Raw genomic sequence first — 23,896 nt, forward strand, 5'->3', positions numbered from 1 at the left:
GCAAACAGATATGCTTACTCTTGAGTCTTCTGCTAACATAGCATTCATATCTTGGTCTGAAATGGCTGGCATCATTTTGATATCTGAGTAGTACCGTTCGACCCAATCCTTGTAACACGGAATGTCCTTGGCGTAAAGTAACTTAGAACTAGGCGAGTCTTTTCCTAAAAAAACAGAAAAAATATTTGAAGCAGACGTTAGCAGTTAAACATCTGGGTGTTTTTAACAACTTACCTAATCTATGGTCTGAAGTGGAACATGAATCCATGAAAGTTTGAGCAACTACAGATAGGCAAGCATCTACTATATTTGACTTATGGATATCAAACACAAAATTAGGATTTTTAATTAGATTAACCCAAAATCTAAGTGGTAAAGAATTGCTCTTCCACGTGTGCACTACTTCGGGATCAGAGATCCCATGCTGTAGAGCTTGGTCATCGAGGAAATCGAACATATATTTTATGGCAAGAGGTAACGCTGAGCCACGGTGTGCTGTACTAAAAATAGTTTCGAATAAATCATCCACAAATTTTTGTAGGGTACCCTTCGTGGCAAGAAGCCTTGTTAAATATATCTCTGAAACCATCTTATTTCCTCTCTCTCCTTCTTTATGGTTATCATTATCATGATGCTTCACTAAATGCCAAACTTTCAATCTTTGATCGTGATCATGATTCAAAGGACTAGTTGCTCTACTCAGAGGCGGGCTCACAGAACTCAGTTTGTTTAAATTAAGAGTTTCATATTTGTGAGTCTTATCGTTCTTATCAGAGAAAATACTTAAATTGTAGATTGAACTTTGTTTAGATACTAGATTAAGATATCCGCCGTCAGGTACTTTATAGTGCTGTAGTGTATTTCTTCTTTCCCATTCGGCTTCTAGCTTGGTTGTACTATCTTTATCATACAGTATTAACCGTCCGGCGGTACCTGTTCGCCATTCTGAAAACAGAAACAAATCAGTCAGGTTTGGCCAGATGGGCGTTACTTTATAACAATTACCTAAATCAAGATCTTCCTTTCTCGGTCGCTGGGAATAGGGTGTAGCTCTGTATATAGTATCTAGACATTTTTCTTTAACTTGACTAATTGTGTCACAATCTAAAACCTTCACGGCTACATTATCTGTATTAATATCCAAACCACCCACAAAAGCTTGTTGAGATATGGAAACATATACAGTCTGCAAAAGTAAATGTTTTGCTAAAACATAAAACAAAACTAGCAAATGACAACTTCCTTACCATTGGTCTAAAATCTATTGATTGTCGGATGAGTTTTTCTTCGCTGAGAGAGTATCTTGCTTCCGAGGTAATAGCATCTACAGGACCTTTGTCGACCTGCTGCTTAACAGCTCGAAACAACATAAATAGAGGTTCTCCTGCACATTCCCGCAAAAATTTGTATAAAAGAAATGTGAACCAAGCACTAAGCATTTTCTCCGCTACGCTTTCTGTTCGTCTTAGGAGCAATTTCGGATGACTTTTACCTTCCATGCATTTCTCTATCAGTTCCGCGAGAAGGGTTTTTAAAATATCTGTACAGTACTCCATTTTACTTTGTAACGTAACCATTATAAGACTTGCTACATTTACTCTGTCTCTCATAGAAAAGTATCGGTTGCTTTCTAAGGTTCTAATAAACAAAAGTAAGAATGTTTTGTTCATAATGAGCTGACCAAACAGTCGAAGACCCTTGTCTTTGCAAAGAAGTTCTGGTCGATCCCATTGGAGTACCACATGATCCTCCTCGTTGGGAAATAAAATTTTCATTGCGTATGTCCTATAGTCTAAGAAAGGAATACCCCCAGATGTAAGATCGCTCGTCAAGTCAGTCATTTCTGTTTGCAACTCAGCAAACGCCTCTTTACATTCTGCTGCCACTCGAAGTTCCAAAATATCCATCTGTTCTTGCATATTTTTCAAAACTCTGTTGTTCTCGGTAGATTTTCTTCGGTACGCAATCAAGAACAAAACGAAAGAGACCAAAATAACTACAGCGATACCAATTGCCCCATATAACGCTGGTTTGGTGAACGTGCCATTTAAGCTTTGTGGCGACGAATACGATAAGTGGCCAATATTGTATCTTAAAGATCCTCCAACTATCACCACAACTTCAGGCAAGGCCTCCCCATTAGGCTGACCAGTCTGACCGTCTACTCCAGGAGGTTGTGCTTCAGGTGGTCTGCATGTTAATTGCTGTCGCGATAATGACGTTACATTACAATAACTGGTTCCGATTCTTACTTCTACATCTGATTCTTGGCAGGCCCGGTCAATGTTTTGACCCTAAAAAGTGTCGGATGTTAAAATATCGCCTAAAGTCTTCTTGAAAACAGCATCTTACGTTGATATTCAAGTAGTCTGATTTGTAATATTTAACTTCTTTATCGAAAGGATTGAATGTAGGATTGGGATATAGTAAGAAAGGATTGAATTCCTTTTTCGACTGAGTTAAGTTTTGCACTCCAGTCACATTATCCATGCGAAAACCATATTCCAACTTTAAAGGATTGTCGGCATCCAATTTAGAGTCTTCGACTTCATCTATAACTGGACTCATACAGATCATGCTTGTATTGCTTAGCACAGCACATTCCTGAAACAACATTAATATTAATGCCTTTTGAAAATACCAGAGCATTGTCTGATATGCGACACAGCATGAAGTAAACTTCAGTGACCCAGCTTTCACAGGCATTCACGCCATTTACTAATTCAAAGTAACACTTACACTGATAAACATTTTCTGCGCATAGAAGACATACATTTGCGGTTTTTGAATGTAGGCCAGGTTCCTACCAGTAACCGAAATTTTGATTCCACCCGCAGGAATTCCTTTGGGAAACTTAATTTGTCCAGTTGGAGACCCGGACTCGGCTGATTCGATAACAGGGTCATCGACATATTCAAACATGGTGTTTTCCAAATATCGATCACCTTTGTCAAACTTCATTCGCAATTTTTTCCTTGATGTTGTGTTGGAAGCGCTTGTAATACATAAGGCTTGGTTTTGTTCCGTTCTAAAATACGCAACAATTATTTTTATTTTATTGACAAGTCTGAAGCAAAACCATGACATATGTATGTATGTGTGTAGGGAACAGCACGTCTCAGTAATAATTTCAAATCGAATTGAAACTGTAGTCGATTCTTTAGAACATGCGATACTTACGATACAATTTTGCACGGCAAATCTTCAAGAAACGCTTGAATGTTGCTTCCTGCGTTCATGTATTCTCCAGTAATTTGAAGGGCCGTTCCTCCAGACTTTGGACCATATCGCGGTGATATACCGATAACTGACGGATCAACAAACCTAAAATGAGTCTTAGATTCTCCCCTGTAGTCTTCAACTTTAACGGTGACGGGTCCTTGTCGTGGTTCTTTAGTTCCAGGACCATCCACTATGCACACGATTTGTTTAGTTTTGATATATAAATGTTCATATGGTTGGCAATTGATTCCCGCTATGCTAACTCCAGTATAAATGTCTTGGAATGTTTTTCCTAAATTAATTCCTTGGATAGTGATATTTGTTCCACCTTCCCACGGACCGAGTTCTGGACTAAAAGATGTTACTTCTGGATTGGGACAAGTTTGGCTTCTGTTCAACCAGACTGCAGATCCCCGTTCGCATTGTTCTTTCACTTCACATCTATCAGAACTCTGACACCAGCCACATTCATATTTTTCGGAAAGAGCCAAACATATACCACAATTATCGGCCATATCATGACAACGGTATATTACAACTAAAAAAACAACAAAAGTATGTTGAAAGAGTCACATACATCTTAAAACTCTCAAAAACTTACTGTGAATGTTGTCAGGATTGTCCAGAGGTTTCGAGCCGCCCCAAATAACAGCAAAGGTGGCAGTTATATTAGGGGCACGTGAAGAATAAGAAAATTCCATAGAATCGCAGTAAATCGTATCACCTAATAGCTGAGCGTTGACACTGGTAACTCGACCTTCAATGTTAAATTGACAAACAAATCTAGTTTGGACGATGAACTGCCCGATGATGTGGACTTTAACTTTGATGGCCTTTTTAATACCAGATGCCACAAGAATTTCCGGAGTATTTTCTACCGTGGAATTGATTGTTGGACAAAAGGCCGGTCCGGATCGGTAACTGGGACCCGCTCTCTAAAAAGTGAAAATTTTCGTTGCAATGCTAGTTCTCAGTCCCTTTCCTCCTCACTCCTCAGCTTTCACAGCTCTGGCTCATGCATGCAGGAAAGGTAAAAGTAACTTACACTGACTCCAGTCACTAAAATATCGTTTCGACAATTTTCGGCTGTGTCATGAGTGCACCTATGACCATCAACGCACCAGTCACATGGAAAAGAAGACGATACACATTGAGTACAAGAGCTGTAAGTATTGCAATCGAAGAATGTGAAGTTTGTCGCAACAAAATCTGGACCTGAAGTCATTCTAACTGATAATTTTGCCGTAAAGTGGTCTGAAAAAAGTAAAAATTAAGGGACATCATTAACCATAGTTTTAAATTCATAGTCGGAATTAAAAAATGTTCTTTTCACCTTATTGCTTAAAGTACGAGTACTTACGTTGACCGGGCGGTATGGACGGAAGTGAATCTGTTCTAGGTGTAGTACAATTAACACCAGATCCTTTTCTTGTAGCATTGGTTACTAAAGTCTTATCTAGGGCAGTGAAAGCACATAAGAAATGGCCACTAAGACTTGGTAAATTATCTATTACTAAATCCAGCTGGAAGTCGAATTTACATTAGTTTTTACATTCACTGGCCTCAAAGGAGTTACTTACTGTCCTAGCTGTTGTTCTTTGTAATTGATTTGGAATGACAGAGGTAATAGTCGTACAACGACCGCTTTTGTAACTGATCCAATAGAGGGGATCTTTGGCAGCGTCTTGGCAATCTGATCTAAGGCTACACCTATATGGACAAATTGACTTGTACTTTTTAATCAAAATAGGTTTCTCCACAAAATCACAATTTATCCGGGCACACTAACTAAAATTATGTAAAATTGACTTTTCTCCCGTATACTTATAATATGTAGATACTTTCTTAAGTTCTTTTCGTACATCGATTTACGGATTACGTTACGATTAAGGAGGGGCAATTGTGCGAATATTGTTGTTTAGCGGTGCTGGCATAAGACCGACTCAATCCGATGAAATATTCAGAACCCAATCTAACCCATCTCATCAATCAATCCTCTTCAGCGTGCTACGTATATACACTTTCTTTCAGTAGCAAACAATTGTATATCTACGTAAAACTATGCTATCCGACAATTGGCGCATAAATTAAAAATGAACTTGTTTTCTATGCTGATATGCGAGTCTGTAGGTGTCGCCAAACCAAAGTTTCAGATGTAAAGAGTGGTGCATGAAAGCCCATTAAAGCAAACTGTGTTATTTTATTCGGCCCACTGCAGTTGAGCAGAATAACGCTTTAACTTGTATATTATTCGACGATAAATCCAAAACCAGATAACATTATTTCTTAGGAAGGAATTTTCTGAAATTCTAATAAATACCGTCCAAAGTGAATCAATAACTAGGAAGATATATATTAAAATGCGTCCACCTTTACAAAGGCCTGTTTACTCGCGGCGACCCGGTTCAACTTGAACCGGGAAATTATTGTCGTGCGATAAAATGAAAAGTCTTGCCTCCAGGGGTGGAAGTAGGAGGATTACCATTGAGCCAGTTAAAGCCGATAGGTACTGAATGCACGAAAATCTGATACAGTTTCATTTTGAAACGAGTTTCCTAATTGTCTTTTTGTGGTTTTACTTTAAGAGCGAACATTACAACTGATCGCTTTGTTGATACTTTGAAAAAATGTACATGTTCTAAGATATTTACAGGAAAAATTACTTACTTGTTTTCTAATGAACACCATCCGCAATATGGGTCTTTTACACCCAGACAATCCATGCAGTTCTTGTAAACAGTGCACTCTTGTACTTTGACTTTCGAAACCTGCAAAAGGTATCTAATGTTGGACCACCAAACAACAAAGTAACGAAAATGAACAAAAAATGGAAAAAGTTACTATGTGGGTTTACTCTTTAGCAAAGTAAATATAAAGAATTACGAGGCTTGGCAATTTGCAGACAATGAAACGAGTGAGACTGCCCTGTTCTAAATATGAATTAATGCGAGCAAAATATCAGCGGAAAATGTGAAGTAGCATCGATTATTTATTTGCAATGGTGGCAGGTTTTTAAACAATAGACACGTTACTTAGAAGTTTTAACCACACGAAGCCAGTTTTGAACGCCACTTGGTGCCTGAAGTTCATAAATAATTCCAGCTAAGCCTCTAGAACTGTCACAAAGTGTTTACGAAGCATTCAATGGTATCTAGAATTTTATTTCTTTAGTGTTTGATAATTTCCCCATAGTGTCGTGAAGTTTTAAGGGCGAGTTGGCTGGCAGATGTGCGGTTTGCCTTAAGATTATAGTATTAGTTCCAATAGTCGAGAAAACAAAAAGAATTTGACTTAGCAAATGATCGAAAGTAGCAAGGACCCAATCATTGACCACTACGTGAATATATGTAATTTCCTTACCTTCTTTTCAGTCATCACATATAGGTGCATTAGTTGCGAATCAAAATGGAGATCTTGATTTACCGGGGAACCCTCTTCAACAATTATGTCACCGTATTCGAGACCGGACTTTTCAGATTCTACGACAACCTATGAACAAAATAATTTAACCCAAATTAATAACAAATCCTAACAATATTGTTACATTCAGTTGAAAACATTGAATTTTGGCGCTCTTAATGTGTGCATATTTAGTCATTCATGCAGCATAGTCATTATCAATAAACAAGTAATTTTTTATTTAAACCTGACAATAAACTTTTAGGGGGCGGGTAAAAAACTGAAAATTAACAATATTTGATAAAAAAGAATAGGCTTAATAATAAAAATTTAAAGTTTTTATTATTATTATGCTTTACTGCGGGCGTAAAACTTCTATCTTCCGTCCACCTCTCAATTAGCCTAACGAACGAGTTGAAAATCGATGCACAAATGGTACACGCAATTCAACAAAAAAAGGTTTGTTAAAAAAAAATTAACAAAAACATTCGGTTCTGGAAAGCCGTTCCACTTAGCACAAAGCTAAAAGGCATAACTAATAGTTTCAATTAGTAATTTTAAATAGGTATAAAGATTTTCGGGAAATGCAATAGTCGGATTGAAAAACTCTGTGATGAAATTTCGTATTATTGACTCAATCCCTTTATAAATGCACATTGAGAGCTGCTTACGTCGGAAGTAATCTATTGAGCTCAAAAAACACAAATGTAAAATTTTTGACTTTTGACCGAAAATTTCAAAAGGGGTAATTTTTTGAAAAAATATTAATTCCCTAAAAATACTTGAAGTTCCACCTGTTTCATTTCAAGAAAGCGAGAAATGCACTGAACTTATTGAAAAACACGCTACAAGATTTAGATCCAACACAATCGACATTTTGGGCTCATCTTAAGTAGTTTTTGCGCGATCACAATCTTTAACCGACGATATCTTCCTTATTATGGATCCAAACAAGTTCCCCATATATGGAAAAAATAAGAAAAATTTCAGAAAAATAAGAAAATTTGATGAATCAGATCTGAATGCATATCGAGTTTTATATATAGGGTGATTTACGTAGACCGTGCATTACAAATTGAAGTAGAAGACTTTTTAGCATGATTGGATTGACCGTCCAATTGCGAGTTTGAGCCCTTCTTATATTAGTACCTAATTAGTTATTTTTGTATAAACTGACAATATTGCCAACTGTATGGCATAATTATCTGTTTATCTAATGCATGTGATTTTTTACAGCTTATAACAGAAATTTCCTAGTTAAAATAAAAAATCCTCCCGTTGAATCGCTGATTATATTATAAGAAGTTACCTTCTTCAAATGGCCGGTGCTGGTGCCAATAAAAACAACAGTAAAATCGCCGGTTGAAGTAGCTACAACAGCGGTTAATCTAGTGTTGAAAACAAGAACTGGAACTGCAGGAACAGCTTCCTCTCCTCCTAATGGCGTATTGACGTCTAGTCCACAAAAGTCCTCCCCAATTGATGACAGTTTCTATAAAGAACAGAATATTATGGCGGGCGTATAATAAATTTAAGAGAAATCTCAAATAATATAATCTGGTGAACAAGTGCAAATCAGTATATTTCTAATAGACAGTAAATGTGAGACGCCAGCCGTCTGCGTGGCGTATTAAAACAATTCTAACACATTCAAAGACATATCAAGAAAACCAAATTTGTGTATATACTAGTATCGAGTTTCTGATTATTGAACAATATATTAAAATAAATCAGTTGAAAACCTAACGCAGCAAGTTTATCCGAATTGCATTGTATAATATAGATGCACTATGTTGTATCGAATGTCTTGTGGGTGACAATTGTGAAAAAAGATGTTCTTTTTCAAACAGACATATTTTGAAACTTCGAGTAAAATTAAATTGTTAAACACCGTGTACAAATTGTCCTCTAAAGTTCATTCCTTAACCCTAAGAAGTTCTATTAGACGAGTTGAAATTGCCTTACAGCTGAGCTTGGCGCACTTAAGTTGGACGTTTGAGGTCAAGATATTATTGTACCAGGTGGGAGCAAAGACGAAAAGACTCTCAAGATTTATCGCCAGACATTAGATCTTTCTGATGGGTTATTTAACTTCTACGTTTAAAGTTTCACTAGTTACCTTTTATTAATTGAAGTTGTGTTCCTATGTAATATGTCTTATGCTCTTCGTCTATATATCGAGTGTGCTGCATGATCTTTTTATATTTTTTACAGTTCAGAAACGTTATTTATTTAAGTCGGTTAGCCAAAAATGATAAAACGGAATTACTGAACGATACATTTGTATAGTTTTTTTCTACTTGAAACTATTTATTTTCTTTAGATAATAAAATCGACATTATCCTGTTTGTTACACTTGTTTGATAAAAATGCCCAAGCGTGAAGCTTCATCAGCTCTATTTAATTTTGTAATAAAACTTTAATAAAAGATTGCGTCTTGTGTTTCGACTCCACTCACGTCGGCTCTATTTGTAAAATTTGTAATTTTAGAAGTACCTACAAAACTAAGAATGAGCTCCACAAAAAGAAAGTTTAAACAATAATATTTTAGTTCATTTAACGAATATTTGTGATTTCAACGAAGGTACACTTATCGATTTTATTCCTGAACATAATTGCTTATGTACCTATTTCATGAGAGTTATTTTCTCATACTGTATTAAACTTATTGATGTGTCACTTATTGCTTGAAAAATCATTGGTCCACAGCAGAACAATGTAATTAGCAGTATACATGTACTTAATTCATAGTAATTTAAATAATGATTCGTTTAGACTTTTTGACCGGAAAATGTATCATCAGAAGATAACACTTCACTAAGATAAAACGGACATTAGCCTGGAGCCTTATCGCACGCTTTCACATCGAAATAGTTTCAATACAAACAATAACATCAGATATATGGACATTCACATCGATCCATTAACATAGAACATGTTAACTCCCATTGATTTATATAATAATAATTCATTCCTTTTTAAAGTAATGAACGAATTTAATTCGAAATGAACTTAAAGCTTTCATCAAATGCCTTGTGACAAGTCGTGTATCTAGAAACTGGCTAAGCTGGTATTGCTGCCAGATTTCAAACAAATTCAGAAAATGGTTAAAGTCAAACGGGAGGCAGACAATGGAGACGGCGAATGACTATAATCACGAACATAACGGAGATTTTTATGGCTTCTCAAGTATGGGGAAAACGCCATCTTAGTTTCCATCCATATTATATTATGTGCTACGTAGGACACATACATAAGTGACAGATTCCCTTAAATTCCGCTATCTTACTGGTTATAGGAAATTTTACGCGAACTTCGTACATCCCCCATCGGTACCTATACAAATTTAAGAAAAAAAAACATCATAATGATTCTTGTAAATTATAATATTACAAGCGTATGATGTTTGATCACCCTCAATTATCATTACAAAAACTGTTAAGCGTTATTTTAATACAAATTAAATAGAAACTAGTTGGGACGAGGCTACATGTGTATTGAATTTTCATAAAAAATATGAGCCTAACGGTATTATAAGGAAATGCACCTAACTAAACAAAAATTAAGATAATATTATTAAATTTGGGAAGTATGTTCTGTTCGGGGCCAATATAAGTACCCTTACACCGGTAGCATGTTTCTGTCGAAAAGCAGTTTTGTTTTTTACTGCTCCATATAACGAGATGGGGTGAAAATATATTATACTTCTAGGGGTTACATTTAGAAAGCCCTCTAACTTCAATGGAAAAGTTTCCTCTGCAGGGTCTTGTGTACTGCGGCGCGTTAAATAAACATGAAAACATCCACTTTCAAAAATGTTCACTTCATCAATTTCTTAACTTGAAAATTTTGAAAAAAAATGATTCTTTTCTCTCAAACTCTGCTCTAAATCTGACAAATCTACAGCAGTCCGATGATGCAATTCTATTCCTTTGTTAAAGGAACCACTAAGCAGATACTGTTACAACTGTCAAATATGACAATAACGGCATAACTTAATGGCTTCCACTTACGTAAGTAAAGTGCAATGTCAACAGATAATCAAAATTAATCAATATTAATGTGATGGCCTGTTTACATTAAATCATATATGTTAAAAAAAATGGCTGCCAAACTGAACACTTTGCTTTTTAAGCAACAGAGTGAAAATACGCGACTCAATAAATAAATAACTCCAAATAAAGTTGAAAACATGAATATGCCTTTTACAGTATTAGGGTGGTTAGGTTCAGTTACATGCAAACTAAGACAGACTCTAGTTCGACTCGCTGTCACCATTCTTCTACCTTTTCCCAACTTTACTTATTTCTTATTAAGCACTGGAGACCGATCCAACACTGGCTACCGTTCCTGAATCGATCAATCTCTTTCTCGCAAACGAATCTGCAGAAACCCATTCCCACTTTCCAGCTACTTCATTTATATGATGTATTATGTGTTTCGTCTTTAATCTTCTCGTTACTATGGTGTCGGATTTTTTACATTTTTAGTTGTAGGTAAATTACTGAAAAAGCTGTTGAGTTCCTCATTTTGCAACTTGATTATGTGGTTGCATTGAACGGAGATAACTACAAATTGCTGAAAATGGCAACGATATTTTTACCTCCAAGTCCTTTGAAAGCCGTTCCTGACAGGTTTGCACAATCCTAAATAAAGTTTAATTTGCATATAAATGATGTGCTTATTCGATGTCGGAATTTCAGTTGAAGGAAAACTTAGAATTTCTAGACGTTGAGGTTTCAGTGCCTTTTTTCCACTTTTAGTGGAGACTTTCAATCAGTCAATTCTAGATACCAGACCCAAAAAAATAAATTTGAATTAAAACACTTTTTTTCCACCGAAAGGTAAGTACTTAAATCAAAATATTGATGTTCGCGTCGGAAATGTAAATTCCTGCAAATCTTCTAAAAAAGCCGTAAAATGCGAAATTTATCAATTAAATATTAATGTGGGAAGTGTGGGAAATTTGGTTAAAACGACTCATTAGATCTTACTTTCATGTTTTCACTTGCTATGTATCCCACATAAATATATTTGGGATGAGAAATACAAGACGGATGATCAATATGGATAACAAATTCAGCAGACAAGCCATTCCTTAGTCTTATTTACGTATTTTTGGGATATACGTAAACGCATTACCTATACTGCGCCTCTAAATAGATTCCGTACTGGTCTTTCGGATTAATTTCACGAATCACACCAAAATGTGAGTATACAGGTATTAAAAGGAATGACGCCAATTTTGAATCACCCTGTATGCTACCTTACACCCTAATATGGCGAGTCGTGTTATAGCATATCTTCCCTTTCGAGACTCTGACCCCAAACCAAAAGAAACTTTGGACGCAAAATTTCTCCATTGCAGGAACGGGCAAATATCTGCTTCGTCCCCCAAATTTACTGAATAAATCATAATTACTTCGTCAAATATTTAGTTATATGAAGCCGTACGAAGGAAATTTCGGGGTAGGGTGGTAACGCTTTGCCCTTTATTATAAGTGAATTTTGCCTATAAATTTGGGAACTTTTTACAGCAGCTATTCCAAAACATGGAATGCATATAACTCGATTGCATACCCTGAATAGAGAAGCACATTATTCAAATCTAGTTTGATTTTCAGTTACTAAATTTTCAAATATCAACTAAAAGCTGTTTAAATACTATTATTTTATATCGTAGGTATTTACTCTAAAAAAAATAAATGTGTAAACGCAACCAATTTAAAATATACGCTATTTTCCCATGTATTCATCTTCCATTATACTCGGTGCTATTTTCAATAAAATACTTATGCCATTTCAACCTTTCCTGCTATTTTTATTTGACTATTCCTATACTTTTTTTTGCTCTGTCGCAATAGCAAATTCGATAAAAACGTAAAGCTAAATACCTACTATTGGCATTAAAATAGCAACCAAAGTCGATTTGAATTCGGGGACATAAACAGTTTAGGGGAGAAATTGAAATCTTTTTTCTGGAATAGAAAACTGAAAAATAGAGGGAAATCTGAACTTGGCAACCTGCTCACAAGTGGTCTCATCGTGCGAAGGCTAAAGAAAGGTCACAGTTGCATCTGACCTAAGTTACCAATAGCGGCCGTTGCTCGTTGTTATCCCACAATACAAAATCGCACAAAACTAAACACGTTTTAAAGTTACATCGTGCCTTTGAAAAAGGCTTATCTGTTCAGGGTAAACTCGCAATATGGGCACTGGTAAATTATATTTTTGTACTTACAAGCTCAATCAGTATTTACTGTTATACTTCACTATTCAGCCAAGTATCTTTAAACAAACTGAGAGTTTTATTAAACACGAGTTAATCTCTTAAAATTTGTTGAACTACCTATATGTGTATATGAAAAGATGCATTTAATAATTTTTAATCTATGTGAAACAATCAAAAGTGTGCTACAAACACCAAATTTGAATGTGTGGCGAATTTGTACCGAGAGGTCTAGCCTAGTCGAAAGACATGGCTGAAGCAAATAAAATGTAACATAATTCCGTACAAGACTGTTCTCAGTCATGAGAACTCGATCGGCATTATTTGTAAAATACGTTGGGCATGTTTCACTGCAAAGGCTTGATGTAATGGGGTCAAACACATCCATAAATGGCAGCTTCTATGCTTCCCGGATATATGAAGTGTCTTACGGTAATTGGGTTCAATATGGATTCTTCGCCCAAGAACCAAATAAAGAATCACAGAACGTGGAAGTTTCGTTTCCAAATGTCCGATTAATCTAATAATTTTTGAATTGTTCCAAATTTTTCCACAGGTCTTTTGATTCAAATATTCCTAACTAAACTTAAATGTATTTTGTTTTAGTTTAAAACACATGAAATTGTGGTTAATTTTGTATTTTCATTCCCACATTCATGTCTAGAAACTCCAGTATTTTATTGAGTTATTTCAGAATATTGATTTCCTTGTTACACAGTACAATACACAATCAATATGTTTGTTATTTCACAGCAGCAGCAGAGAAGGGCATTTATTTTACTCGGCCCGCGCTGACCAACAACTACAGCACCTCTATATAAAGCTACCAACTACTGCAATATTTTCTAACGTCCCAAATTTCAATGTCAAAACGATTTGATAAGTCGTTAACGGATAAACTCAAAAGGTCCTTAAATAATTCGATCGTAGGGTTATGTTGCGTAATTTACAGTTCATTATGCAAAAACGAAACGAAAAATAAGGTAATATTTTCCATATCGGTTATACAAAGAGAAACCACCTAAGTAATGACATGATGCATATGGAGACAATATTTTTCTAAAAGGTATTGGATAAAGAAGACATCGAGTGCTCATTTAAGAATTCCCTTTTATAGTTCTCTTTTACATCGTTCATTTGGTACATGAAACTTTCGTTCGGTATTTCACGAAATTGTTGTGACAGGAATAATGATCACTGCCTCCCATAAACAATGCTTGAAAGTATGGACAAAACTAATTCCGGTTTAGAATTTATTATTTCAGTCGTAAGCAACTAAATGGATTTAAAAAAATTAAACATATTTTGCATGTGTTACATGTAATATTAAATGTTGATTTTATCAATGACTATTAGGTATATTTTCTTATTGATAGATATTATATTATAATATCTATCAATTTCTCGCATTCTGCCACAGTGTACAGCATGCGAAAAATCGCATATTCGTCTTACACCAAGTGTAGTGTTATTTAATTTAGTGATCTGTGAGCAATTTATTAATGAACAAAATATGTCACTTGACAAACGACAATTAGATGTTAGATAACGGTTGACAGGTCATTTTGCGATAATATAAAACTGGATGAATTAATGCTAGCTGGGAGAGGCGTTAAACTGTAATTCCGATTTTGTTATGCAAATTAGAGAGAAGGGCTCATCTTAGATAACGTTTAAATTTACGGACGGCAATGGTTTCACTTTAAAATTGAAGACCCTCGCTTCAGTTCGCAATAATACAAGTGCCCGATGTGTAACGTTCATGTATAGAATTGAATCTTATAAAGGAAGTTCTTCTTGTCAGAATCATTATGAGCTTGGTATTCGTATTCCCCACCTAGTAAAAAGGATGTTAACACAAAATCTAAATACTATAAAAATATGCACACGATTCTTTGAAGTGAAATGATCGATTCTGGCTCCTATAACTGTACACACCTTTAGAACATGATAAATACTGTGGATTTAATATATTTTTTGCCTGAATCAAGGGTTGATATTTATAATTAGACCTGCGGATGTTAGAGCGAAAATTAACAGACAGCTGTCAATAGCAAATCGCTACCCATTACCATGAATGTCTGGCGCTGGCGTCTCTCAATCAGTTGCACTCTATGTGCCAATGGTCTTTTCAGAATTATTAAATGTATTTAACAGCAACAGAAAGAAAAACCCTTGCACTTACATGGCATCATAATGTTATCATTCAAGAAATACTAATAGTGTGCGTCAAATAGTAATGACATTCGCACGAGCATGATGACGAACAGCAGATTCGAACATAATTTGGTATTTCTAAATAATGTCTGCCTATTCGACTATAATTAAACAAGAAACAAATAAATGAAATCCAGTAACCCCTAAAACGTTAGATTGAATCACGTTTTCCAGCTGGCTTGGCTTAGACAATAAACGACCCGTTTCCATATACATATCAGAAGCCCTGTAATATTAAAGATGCTCTTTTATTATTTTCTTGAAAACTCTAAAACATCTCGATCCCTCCCTGGGTTGGTCCAATGTACGTAACAATATGGAGCCATTCGGGTCTCTCCAGAAGAGGGAGCAGCAAACATTCAAGCTTTAGTAATAGCCTAACTACACCGCGCACCTGCCTCGCTAATAAATTTAATTAATCAGCATATTTTGCACAGCCAAATTTATCGAGGCATCCCCGCTTTTTAATTACGTCCAGGTATCTTTTGCCTAATTTATAATCAACAAAGAAGGGAATTGCTTCACTAACTGTTTAACTCCTTTCGAGAGTTTCCTCCCATTCGAAAAGCCTGCTCCATCCGTAATGCTTTTTTCCCGACCGATATCATAACCAAATAGTTAATAAGTTTGATATTTTTATTATTTGCATTATAGCCATATCAAAGACTTTGATTAAAATTTCTTTTCTCTTTAGGATTTTTAAATTAAATCTCCCCCACGTTTTGAACAGGCAAATTTTACATTTTGCTGCTGTTGGCTTCTCTTCAGGAGCACTTTTCCAACAAAATAATAGGTTGTGATATATTGGGAGCAATTTGTGAGGTGAATGGCGCATAATTGCATTATCTTGAAACTTAAACTGAAAAAGAACTGTGAACAAACAAGTACGAAGAGAGTTTGAAACAAGATACATGCCAAGATAATTTACATCAAGTCACCAACCAGATAACTAAACCCTCTCGGCGTGTATAGTGTAATTTTATTATGGTGTGTGAAGTGGATGCCGAACCATTTTGTCGTCATCGCTTCCACAGTTAATTATTTTTCATTCTTCTCTATAGCACAATGCTAGACAAGCTACCCCTCTTTAATACATACATATATTAAAAAGGGGTGCCAGAAAGCCTTGGGGATATATGTATGTAAAATGACCATTCCTGGTTACCTCGTGCATAAACGCGATTGATAAAACCCGATATATGATTTGGGTGCATTTCCGCCTCCTTTAGTGATAAGTAAGTTTCTGAACTTCAGACTTCAACAATATTCTATAAATTATGAAATCCCTATTTAGTAGTAAGTATTTAAAGTAAAGTCAATAAGTACTTATGTTAATGCAAAATAGGTACATATAAAATGTAAAATGGCCATTATAATTTTAGTTCATTATGCACACACACTAAATGTCAAAAATGCGATTTATCGAAAATAATTTATTTCAATTAAAGTTTTACATTGAAAATCAAGCAGTTTCTGGAAAATTATGATTAACGATGATGATTTGAATTCGAATACTTATTACTAATCTGAATGTATGTATGATTTCACTTTCAACACTGAAATACTAATAGACTTTCATCGTTCATCGTATAATTTTGTCACGTCGCGAATAATGTATGTGTATTTTTAAGGTGTACATGTATTTTTAAGGTATATGAATCAGTTATTGTGCAACTAGTCGAGCAAGTCGAGACAAGTTGTATCCGAAACATAGCCTGCAGGTTTTAGTAAACTCGGAAATGATGCTCAGGTACAAAACTAAACTGTCGCCTGATGAATCAGACACAGACACAAATCCCCATCAAGAATACCAACTACGAGATTTTTGTGAAAAATTAGCATTCCTAACGAACGGGCTGAGCCACCGAACGGGCTTGACTTTCGCACGGTTTTGATGCTGCACGAATTTAACCTTTAATCGTGTAGCTCCTTTAATTAAATAATATTCCAACTAGCAAAAAATACGGAATTGATAAAATAGGCCATAACGTCTGGAAATCGAATGCTTTAGATTGCAAACCGACATCACACAGTCCGTTGTATTATTTATAATAACTTATTATTATCAATTTATTTAATATATATGTATATATAATTTATTATTTATAATAATGAGTTTTGCGAGAACTATGCTGACTTTTTGTTTCGCTACCCTGTAGTCACCAGAATTTTCATAAATATATGACTCAAAACTTTCGCAGAATAATCAATTTAATAAACAGGAAAAGTAAGTAAAACTTATTTTATGAAACTGAAATTGGGGATTCTATCAAGAAGTTCAGTGAACTGTTCAGGACCTGTCGATCTTGTATACGTATTTTCTTTTAAATTACATTTGTAAAAAACCAAAAATCTAGATTTGAGGTAAAGCATATACCTAATTAATTTTGAGGCAAATAAAACAGTATTTTAGACCAATTCTACATATTGTATATAAGCACAAATACACTGTGATGCTTCTAACTAATGCTATAAAACCGCATTTAATTGTCATTCTGTATCTCAACAATTGAGGAAGTTTGACTAACCGCACGCGTGGGACACCACAATCACATATTTCATTTGCTTGAACTGCAGTCAAACTAACAACGGAATGTTTTCCTGTGATAAATCGTGTGCGTTAAACATATTTTTCCTTTTAAAGAGATCCTAATAACTTTATTTGAAGTACTTTAAAAACAAACATTAGCACTAAGTTTACCGTATAGCGTATAGCGCAATCTCAATAGCAAATCTGAAAATAGCGTCGAAAACAACGTTTTTTACATAAATATATATTTTTCGTTTTGTCGAACACCTTGGTTATTTGATTTAAGGTGTGTACAGTATGAATTGCAGTGAAAGGCAAATAGATAATAACGGCTCGTTTAGGTATGACACACTCTAGCCAAAACATTCTACACTTAGTAGTATGTGCGAATGCCTAACTATTTATTATATATATATTGAAAATAAAATTATGGACTTTGACAAATTACTTTGCCTTTAAACTCTTTTTTTATCTTGCCTAACGTGCAAAATTTCAAATGGCACTTGTTGATTTTAAAAGTTTAGGTTTAGAATACTGGAACTTGACGAATGCAACGTTTCTTGAAATTCCATGCCCTTTGAATAAAAGCATTATTTTTATGTACTGCAAATAATTTAATGTCTTAGACCAGAGTTTCCCAAAGTTTTTCGATAATGGAACACTTTGCAAACTCAGAAATTTTAACGGAACACTTGGTTCATTTTTAAGTTGATTTCCACTGAACTTTATTTTAACACCGCAATTTTTATCAAACCGCAAAATCAATATTTCCTATTGGTCAGCAGTATACCCCGATTAAACACCCATTGATTGTAGTTGGGTCTCGACTTAACCAGTCACCCACAAACTGTTACATAACAAGGAAAAGGGTCTATGTGAAAAGGTGCGATTCGCTTCAAATATACGCCCACTTAACACGCAAATTTACTGATAGTCCGCGTAAATAAAATAAACTGAGCAGAGTAATATGATTAAGGGTTCCAGGCCTTTCAATTCGAGAAAAGCTCCCAATCCAGGAAGTTTCTAAAGCAAGAGCATCTAATTGCAGTTGCAGCCACTTTTCTAAGCAATATCCATAATAAAGGTTTTTCTTGTTAAATATTATCTGTTATCGAAAAAAGTCTTTCAAGTCTTGGACAATGTCTAAGACAGGTCTTACAAGAAACTTGACTAAACAACACCATTGGAATTTAAATTTGAAACAGTTTTTCTTTTATGCACAGTTAATATTAAATAAAACAATTAAAATGTCGGTTGAACCTATCGGCGACGGCTATCTGATCATAATAGTAGTTAAAGTAAAACAGGATTAAGATCATTTACGAATTACATTTCTTCGTTTATCATAACGTGCCAAAAATGCGTGGGGTTTGAAAAAAGGCAATAATGAACCATGACTTGATTAAAGATGTCTTTAATTGAGTCATGGTTCTTAACGTGGGGGCTGGATAATAGAGAGGAAACACTAACGAGCCGTTTACAAGCTCAAGCCATTTGCACAAACTGGCTTGCACAAACCCGATCGCATAAGTATTAGCAAATCGTTGCTAGTGAAGGCAGGCTTGAAGTTTGGCCGGAGAGTAAAATCTACCCTGGCAGAAAATCCACTTGAGATTGGTTGGAACGATGTTCAAGCCAGGTTTATAGGTGTTGAATGAAATATTTCTACCACCTGCGGGATTTACTTTATTATATTATTAACAACGCTATTTCCACTTGATAACTAATCAAATAACGACCAAATATACTAATAATTCAGAAAAATTAAGAAATAGTAGAGTAAGAGCGTAGAGTTAAACAAGACTTAAATACGAAATATAACACGACTAATATTCGCTGAAGTATCATTTACTACAAATGAAAATAAATGCAAAAGTATTTGCGTTTTTTCCTAAATGTATGTACTAACAGAGGAACCTGAAGTTAATGCCAACCATTAAATTCGAGAGCCTGGACATAATTTTCCGTATTAGCTCTCATTTAAGCCCTTAAAAATAAATAAGCGTTATGGAGCCATATGCCGTTTCGTCCACATAGGGATCTGTCTATGTATTATTCTGGTATTACCAGTAAAAACAATCAATTTATGAATTAACCAAACACCATTTAATAAAATACTAATTTTCGGCACATTTTACTGCGTGAACTATGTTTTTTGTGCGTCCACGATCTTTAGCCGACAATTTCTTCCTTATTATTAATCGAAACACTTTATAAATGCATATTTGTGACCTTCTTACGTCGAAAGGAACCGATTGAGCTCAAAAAACACGCATGTGAAATTTTGATTCTTGGCCGAAATTTTTCCAAGGGTGGGGGTCGATTTTTTGAAAAAATTAAAATGTTCTCAAAATGTCTTAAATTTTACATCATTTTCAGCTCACGGACGCGAGGAATCCATCGAACTCATTGAAAAACATGCTAGAAGATTCAGATCCGAAATAATAGACATTTTCGGTAAATTTTAAACGTTTTTTGAGCGTTCACGATCTTCAACCCACGATTTCTTCCTTATTATTGATCGAAACACTTTATAAATGCATATTTGTGACCTTCTTATGTCGAAAGGAACCGATTGAGCTCAAAAAACACGCATGCGAAATTTTGATTCTTGGCCGAAATTTTTCCAAGGGTGGGGGTCAAATTTTTGAAAAAATTAAAATGTTCTCAAAATGTCTTAAATTTTACATCATTTTCAGCTCACGGACGCGAGGAATGCATCGAACTCATTGAAAAACATGCTAGAATATTCAGATCCGAAATAATAGACATTTTTAGCGTTTTTTGAGCGTTCACGATCTTCAACCCACGATTTCTTCCTTATTATTGATCGAAACACTTTATAAATACATACTTGTGACCTTCTTACGTCGAAAGGAACCGATTGAGCTCAAAAAACAAGCATGTAAAATTTTGCTTTTTGCCCCAAATTTTTCCAAGGGTGAGGGTCGATTCGTTGAAAAAATTTAAATTAAAAAAAGTACTTGGAACATTCCCTAGTAATCTTACAGTTCGGCGTATACTCAACTCCATTTTTATGACGAGTAGAATAAAACTGTTAACAGCTTTTCCTCTTTTAAATAATTAATGGAATTCTCTACATTTAACGTTTCTGAACGACATTCTTTGTTTAAAGGATGTTTTACAATAAAAAACGTATATGTAGGTAGGAAAACTGCCAACGAAAACATTATCTTGTTAAACAGTACCAAGTTGACTAAAATTATTGAAAACCCTAATTAAGTAATTCATGCTTTTCTCTTAGTCAATAAGTAAGTAATGTTAAAAATCATTTTTTAATGTGAGGTGTGTTTCTTGCTCTCTTTTTTATTTTTATTCCGAAACGTGCTGTTTGTTTTTTTTTTGTTTCATTTATTTGTCGTTCAATATGTTCTGGTGTTCCCAAATCAAAAATCTAGCATACACATCTGGTTAAAGTTAACTCTAAGAACGAAGTGAAATTAGGAAGAAACAAATTTCCAAAAGAAAATTGTGATTAAGATGCGAAATATTAATACATATTCATTACTTGCAGCAAATCTTGGTTTAAACTGATAGTCTTTCAAAAGTCATTGCGTCTTTCATCCTCGTTTGAATAAAATAAAATTAAGCCTAACGAAAGCTGCCTTAATTGAAATGTTAATTATTTTTAATGGTGATTTATGACGATCAGTTGTCTTATTAAAATGTTCGCTGCTTTTGGAGTATAAGAGAAGTTTTTGTATTGAAATCTCATAAACTATGGAATATTGGAGTTCCGTTATATATTAAGAGAAAGCGGTGCTTAGCTAAAAGCTTCGTTATAAAAACGACTTTTTGATTAACCTACATTTAAAATATTCATTAATTTATCAATCAATGTTAAATTAGTCTTAAAGGAATTCGAGAGATCCTCAAAATTTTGCCCTGAAACATATTGACGAAGGTTAAAGTCACGCAGGGTACTGGAAATTCTTCCAGACTCTCCACAACATTTTCCTAATATTAAAGTTTGACATCTCTAGGGGGGCCTAATTAAACAGACTTTTCTTTTCAGTGTAGACCCTTCTCTATCAAAAAGGAATTTACAGCTCTGACAATGTCCACTAAATATGTCCCAAAGTTGGTGTTTAATTGCAAACTTGGCCCTTTTCGGGTCGCTTAAATGAGAAATGTGAACAGTTGCGTTTTTGCAATTAGCTGCTGTTTGGTACAAATATCTTGCCCCTGATCGATTCATTAATTTACAGGTCTCCAAATCATCATTAATATTAAAAATAAATCTGTCATTTATATATAAACTCAGTCAAGGAAGTACCTTATCTTGTATGCTGCATAGAGCTAAATCTTAATGTCTGTGTAGATGCAGAAGAGGATAAATGAAAGATTCAGAGTGCAAAAGGCTCCAGCAACATTTAAAACGATGCTGTTGCTTACGGGATAACTTGAAAAGCAACAGAGTCAACCATTTTTTGCTCTTCCCTGGTACCCAATTTAACTCGATTTGTACGGGGGGCAAAACATTTCAACAAAAATCAGAAGACAAACCGTGCATCCTGCCCTTGCCCTTAAAATGCCACGGATCAATACTAGAGGCGATGGAGCCTGTACTGTTTGTACGTTTATGTTTGCCATGTTGCCGAGACCTATAATATTATTGTACACGTCACATCACATTCTACAATACATCTACAGGCTAACAAATGAAATTTAATACACATTATAGTAAGTCTATATTAGATATTCCAGGGTTACTGTTTGCAGAATTATCAATGTTCTCCTGTAGCCAAGCCTGAGTCTATAGACAAGTCGGAGCTCGTTATGAATAACGTACTTAATAATTGTCAAACTGAGACACCAGACTTTTAGTAGACATCTTCACAAAATAACAAAAAAGATTTTTAAAAAAGTTTCAAGGATCAGAACCAGTCAAAGAAGATTAACTAGTAGGTGTTTGATATGGATATTGAAAGATTGTTGAGTAAGAATTAAAATCCCAAGTGTCATAGAGTCCTAAAAGTCATGCTTGCGGAAAATATTTGGGTTACTCTCCATTGTGATATGAAGAATGAAATTGAGAATTTGGCTCCATGGCTGATGGGTAATTTCAGAAATTAAAATTCTTTCCGGGCAATTTTTTTCTCAATTTAAATTCAAGTGAACTGCGGCAACATTGAACTTTTAAGAGGGTTGAGTTGAGACATGCTAACAATCTACACGCAGTTCGCATAAGAGTGTAGCAAAATTAAGCCCAGCCAAGAAAAATATACATTTAATTATTTAAAAAATAGTTGAAAACCAATTGCGAAAATTTGCTAGGTGAAAGGCTTGAAATACGCATTTGCATGACGCCAGTTGAGCGTCAGGTCAAATATGATTTAATCAAGATTTAAATCGTTTAAAACCAAAAGATACAGACATGTTTTTTTTTTAATACATTCTGGCCCGTCGGTTTTATTTTCTTCAACGTCAAGAGTTCGGGTGGTCCACGGAGGGCAAAGTTTTTCCCAATCTAGTAGGTACAGATTCAGCACAGACGTAGTCTGCATCTCTACTGGTTTAATAATGCCAAATTGATATATTACTGTGGTACAATTTTCAAGCTTCTCATTTACTATTACTTTGTGAATATTTCATGTGCCGAACTGTTTAATATCCATTTCCACTTGATGTGAAAAATTGCTGTCGTTTGATATTCAATATTATAATGGAAAATCAATCAGGTAAACGAAGAAAATTAGTAGCCTGAGCGCAAAGCAGAACATAATTTGTTTTAAATGACCGGTGAAAAAGTAAATATCTATTCCAGATATATAAGTAGTAAGTAAGTAAATATTCTGAATAATATTCAAATTATAAAACTTGGTCAGTCGATCCTAAAAAAGTGTTTTGAATATTTAAAATAATTATTATAAATATTGTACCGTGGATACTCGGCCATCCACGGTACATTTGGTGCCAGAAGTGGGATTTACCAGAATCCAAGTTGAATTTTGATGGAAACAAGAAGTAAATCAAAGAAGGAAGACCCTGCAATGGAGAACCCCAGTTTGATTGCACTGTTCATGCAGATGACAGACGAAATGAGCGACAAAATGGACAAAATGGAAAACAATAGTAGGAAAATGATGGACGAAATGAGCGACAACAGTAGGAAAAGGACGAAAAAATTGACAGAATGAATGACAAAATGGAAGACAACAGTAGGAAAATGGACAAAATGAATGACAAATACAAAGAGATGCTGAATAAAATGGACGACAACGCTAAGAAATTTGAAGACCTGAAAACAACCGTTGAAGGCAAACTAAAGAACATCG

The 23,896-nt window shown here is 34.8% G+C and overlaps 1 protein-coding gene across 3 annotated transcripts in view; it reads right to left on the minus strand.

The window, feature by feature from the left end:
- LOC109540946 (plexin A3) overlaps positions 1-23,896 on the minus strand; it is a 35,508-nt gene that overhangs the window by 3,275 nt on the left and 8,337 nt on the right. For all 3 annotated transcript variants that reach the window (XM_019909507.2, XM_019909505.2, XM_048661800.1), the window contains exons 3-16: positions 7,931-8,113; positions 6,583-6,711; positions 5,890-5,990; positions 4,803-4,932; positions 4,583-4,745; positions 4,268-4,476; positions 3,824-4,157; positions 3,181-3,760; positions 2,740-3,028; positions 2,353-2,604; positions 1,248-2,294; positions 1,006-1,186; positions 235-945; positions 19-164 (exon numbers count right to left, since the gene is read on the minus strand). In XM_019909507.2, the coding sequence (XP_019765066.1) occupies positions 19-164; positions 235-945; positions 1,006-1,186; positions 1,248-2,294; positions 2,353-2,604; positions 2,740-3,028; positions 3,181-3,760; positions 3,824-4,157; positions 4,268-4,476; positions 4,583-4,745; positions 4,803-4,932; positions 5,890-5,990; positions 6,583-6,711; positions 7,931-8,113 (4,455 nt within the window). The remainder of the gene's footprint in view (positions 1-18; positions 165-234; positions 946-1,005; positions 1,187-1,247; positions 2,295-2,352; positions 2,605-2,739; positions 3,029-3,180; positions 3,761-3,823; positions 4,158-4,267; positions 4,477-4,582; positions 4,746-4,802; positions 4,933-5,889; positions 5,991-6,582; positions 6,712-7,930; positions 8,114-23,896) is intronic.

Source organism: Dendroctonus ponderosae, unplaced genomic scaffold (genome assembly GCF_020466585.1).
Source record: "Dendroctonus ponderosae isolate FM_Combo_2020 unplaced genomic scaffold, Dpon_F_20191213v2 Dpon_F_20191213_1, whole genome shotgun sequence".
Lineage (NCBI taxonomy): Eukaryota > Metazoa > Arthropoda > Insecta > Coleoptera > Curculionidae > Dendroctonus > Dendroctonus ponderosae.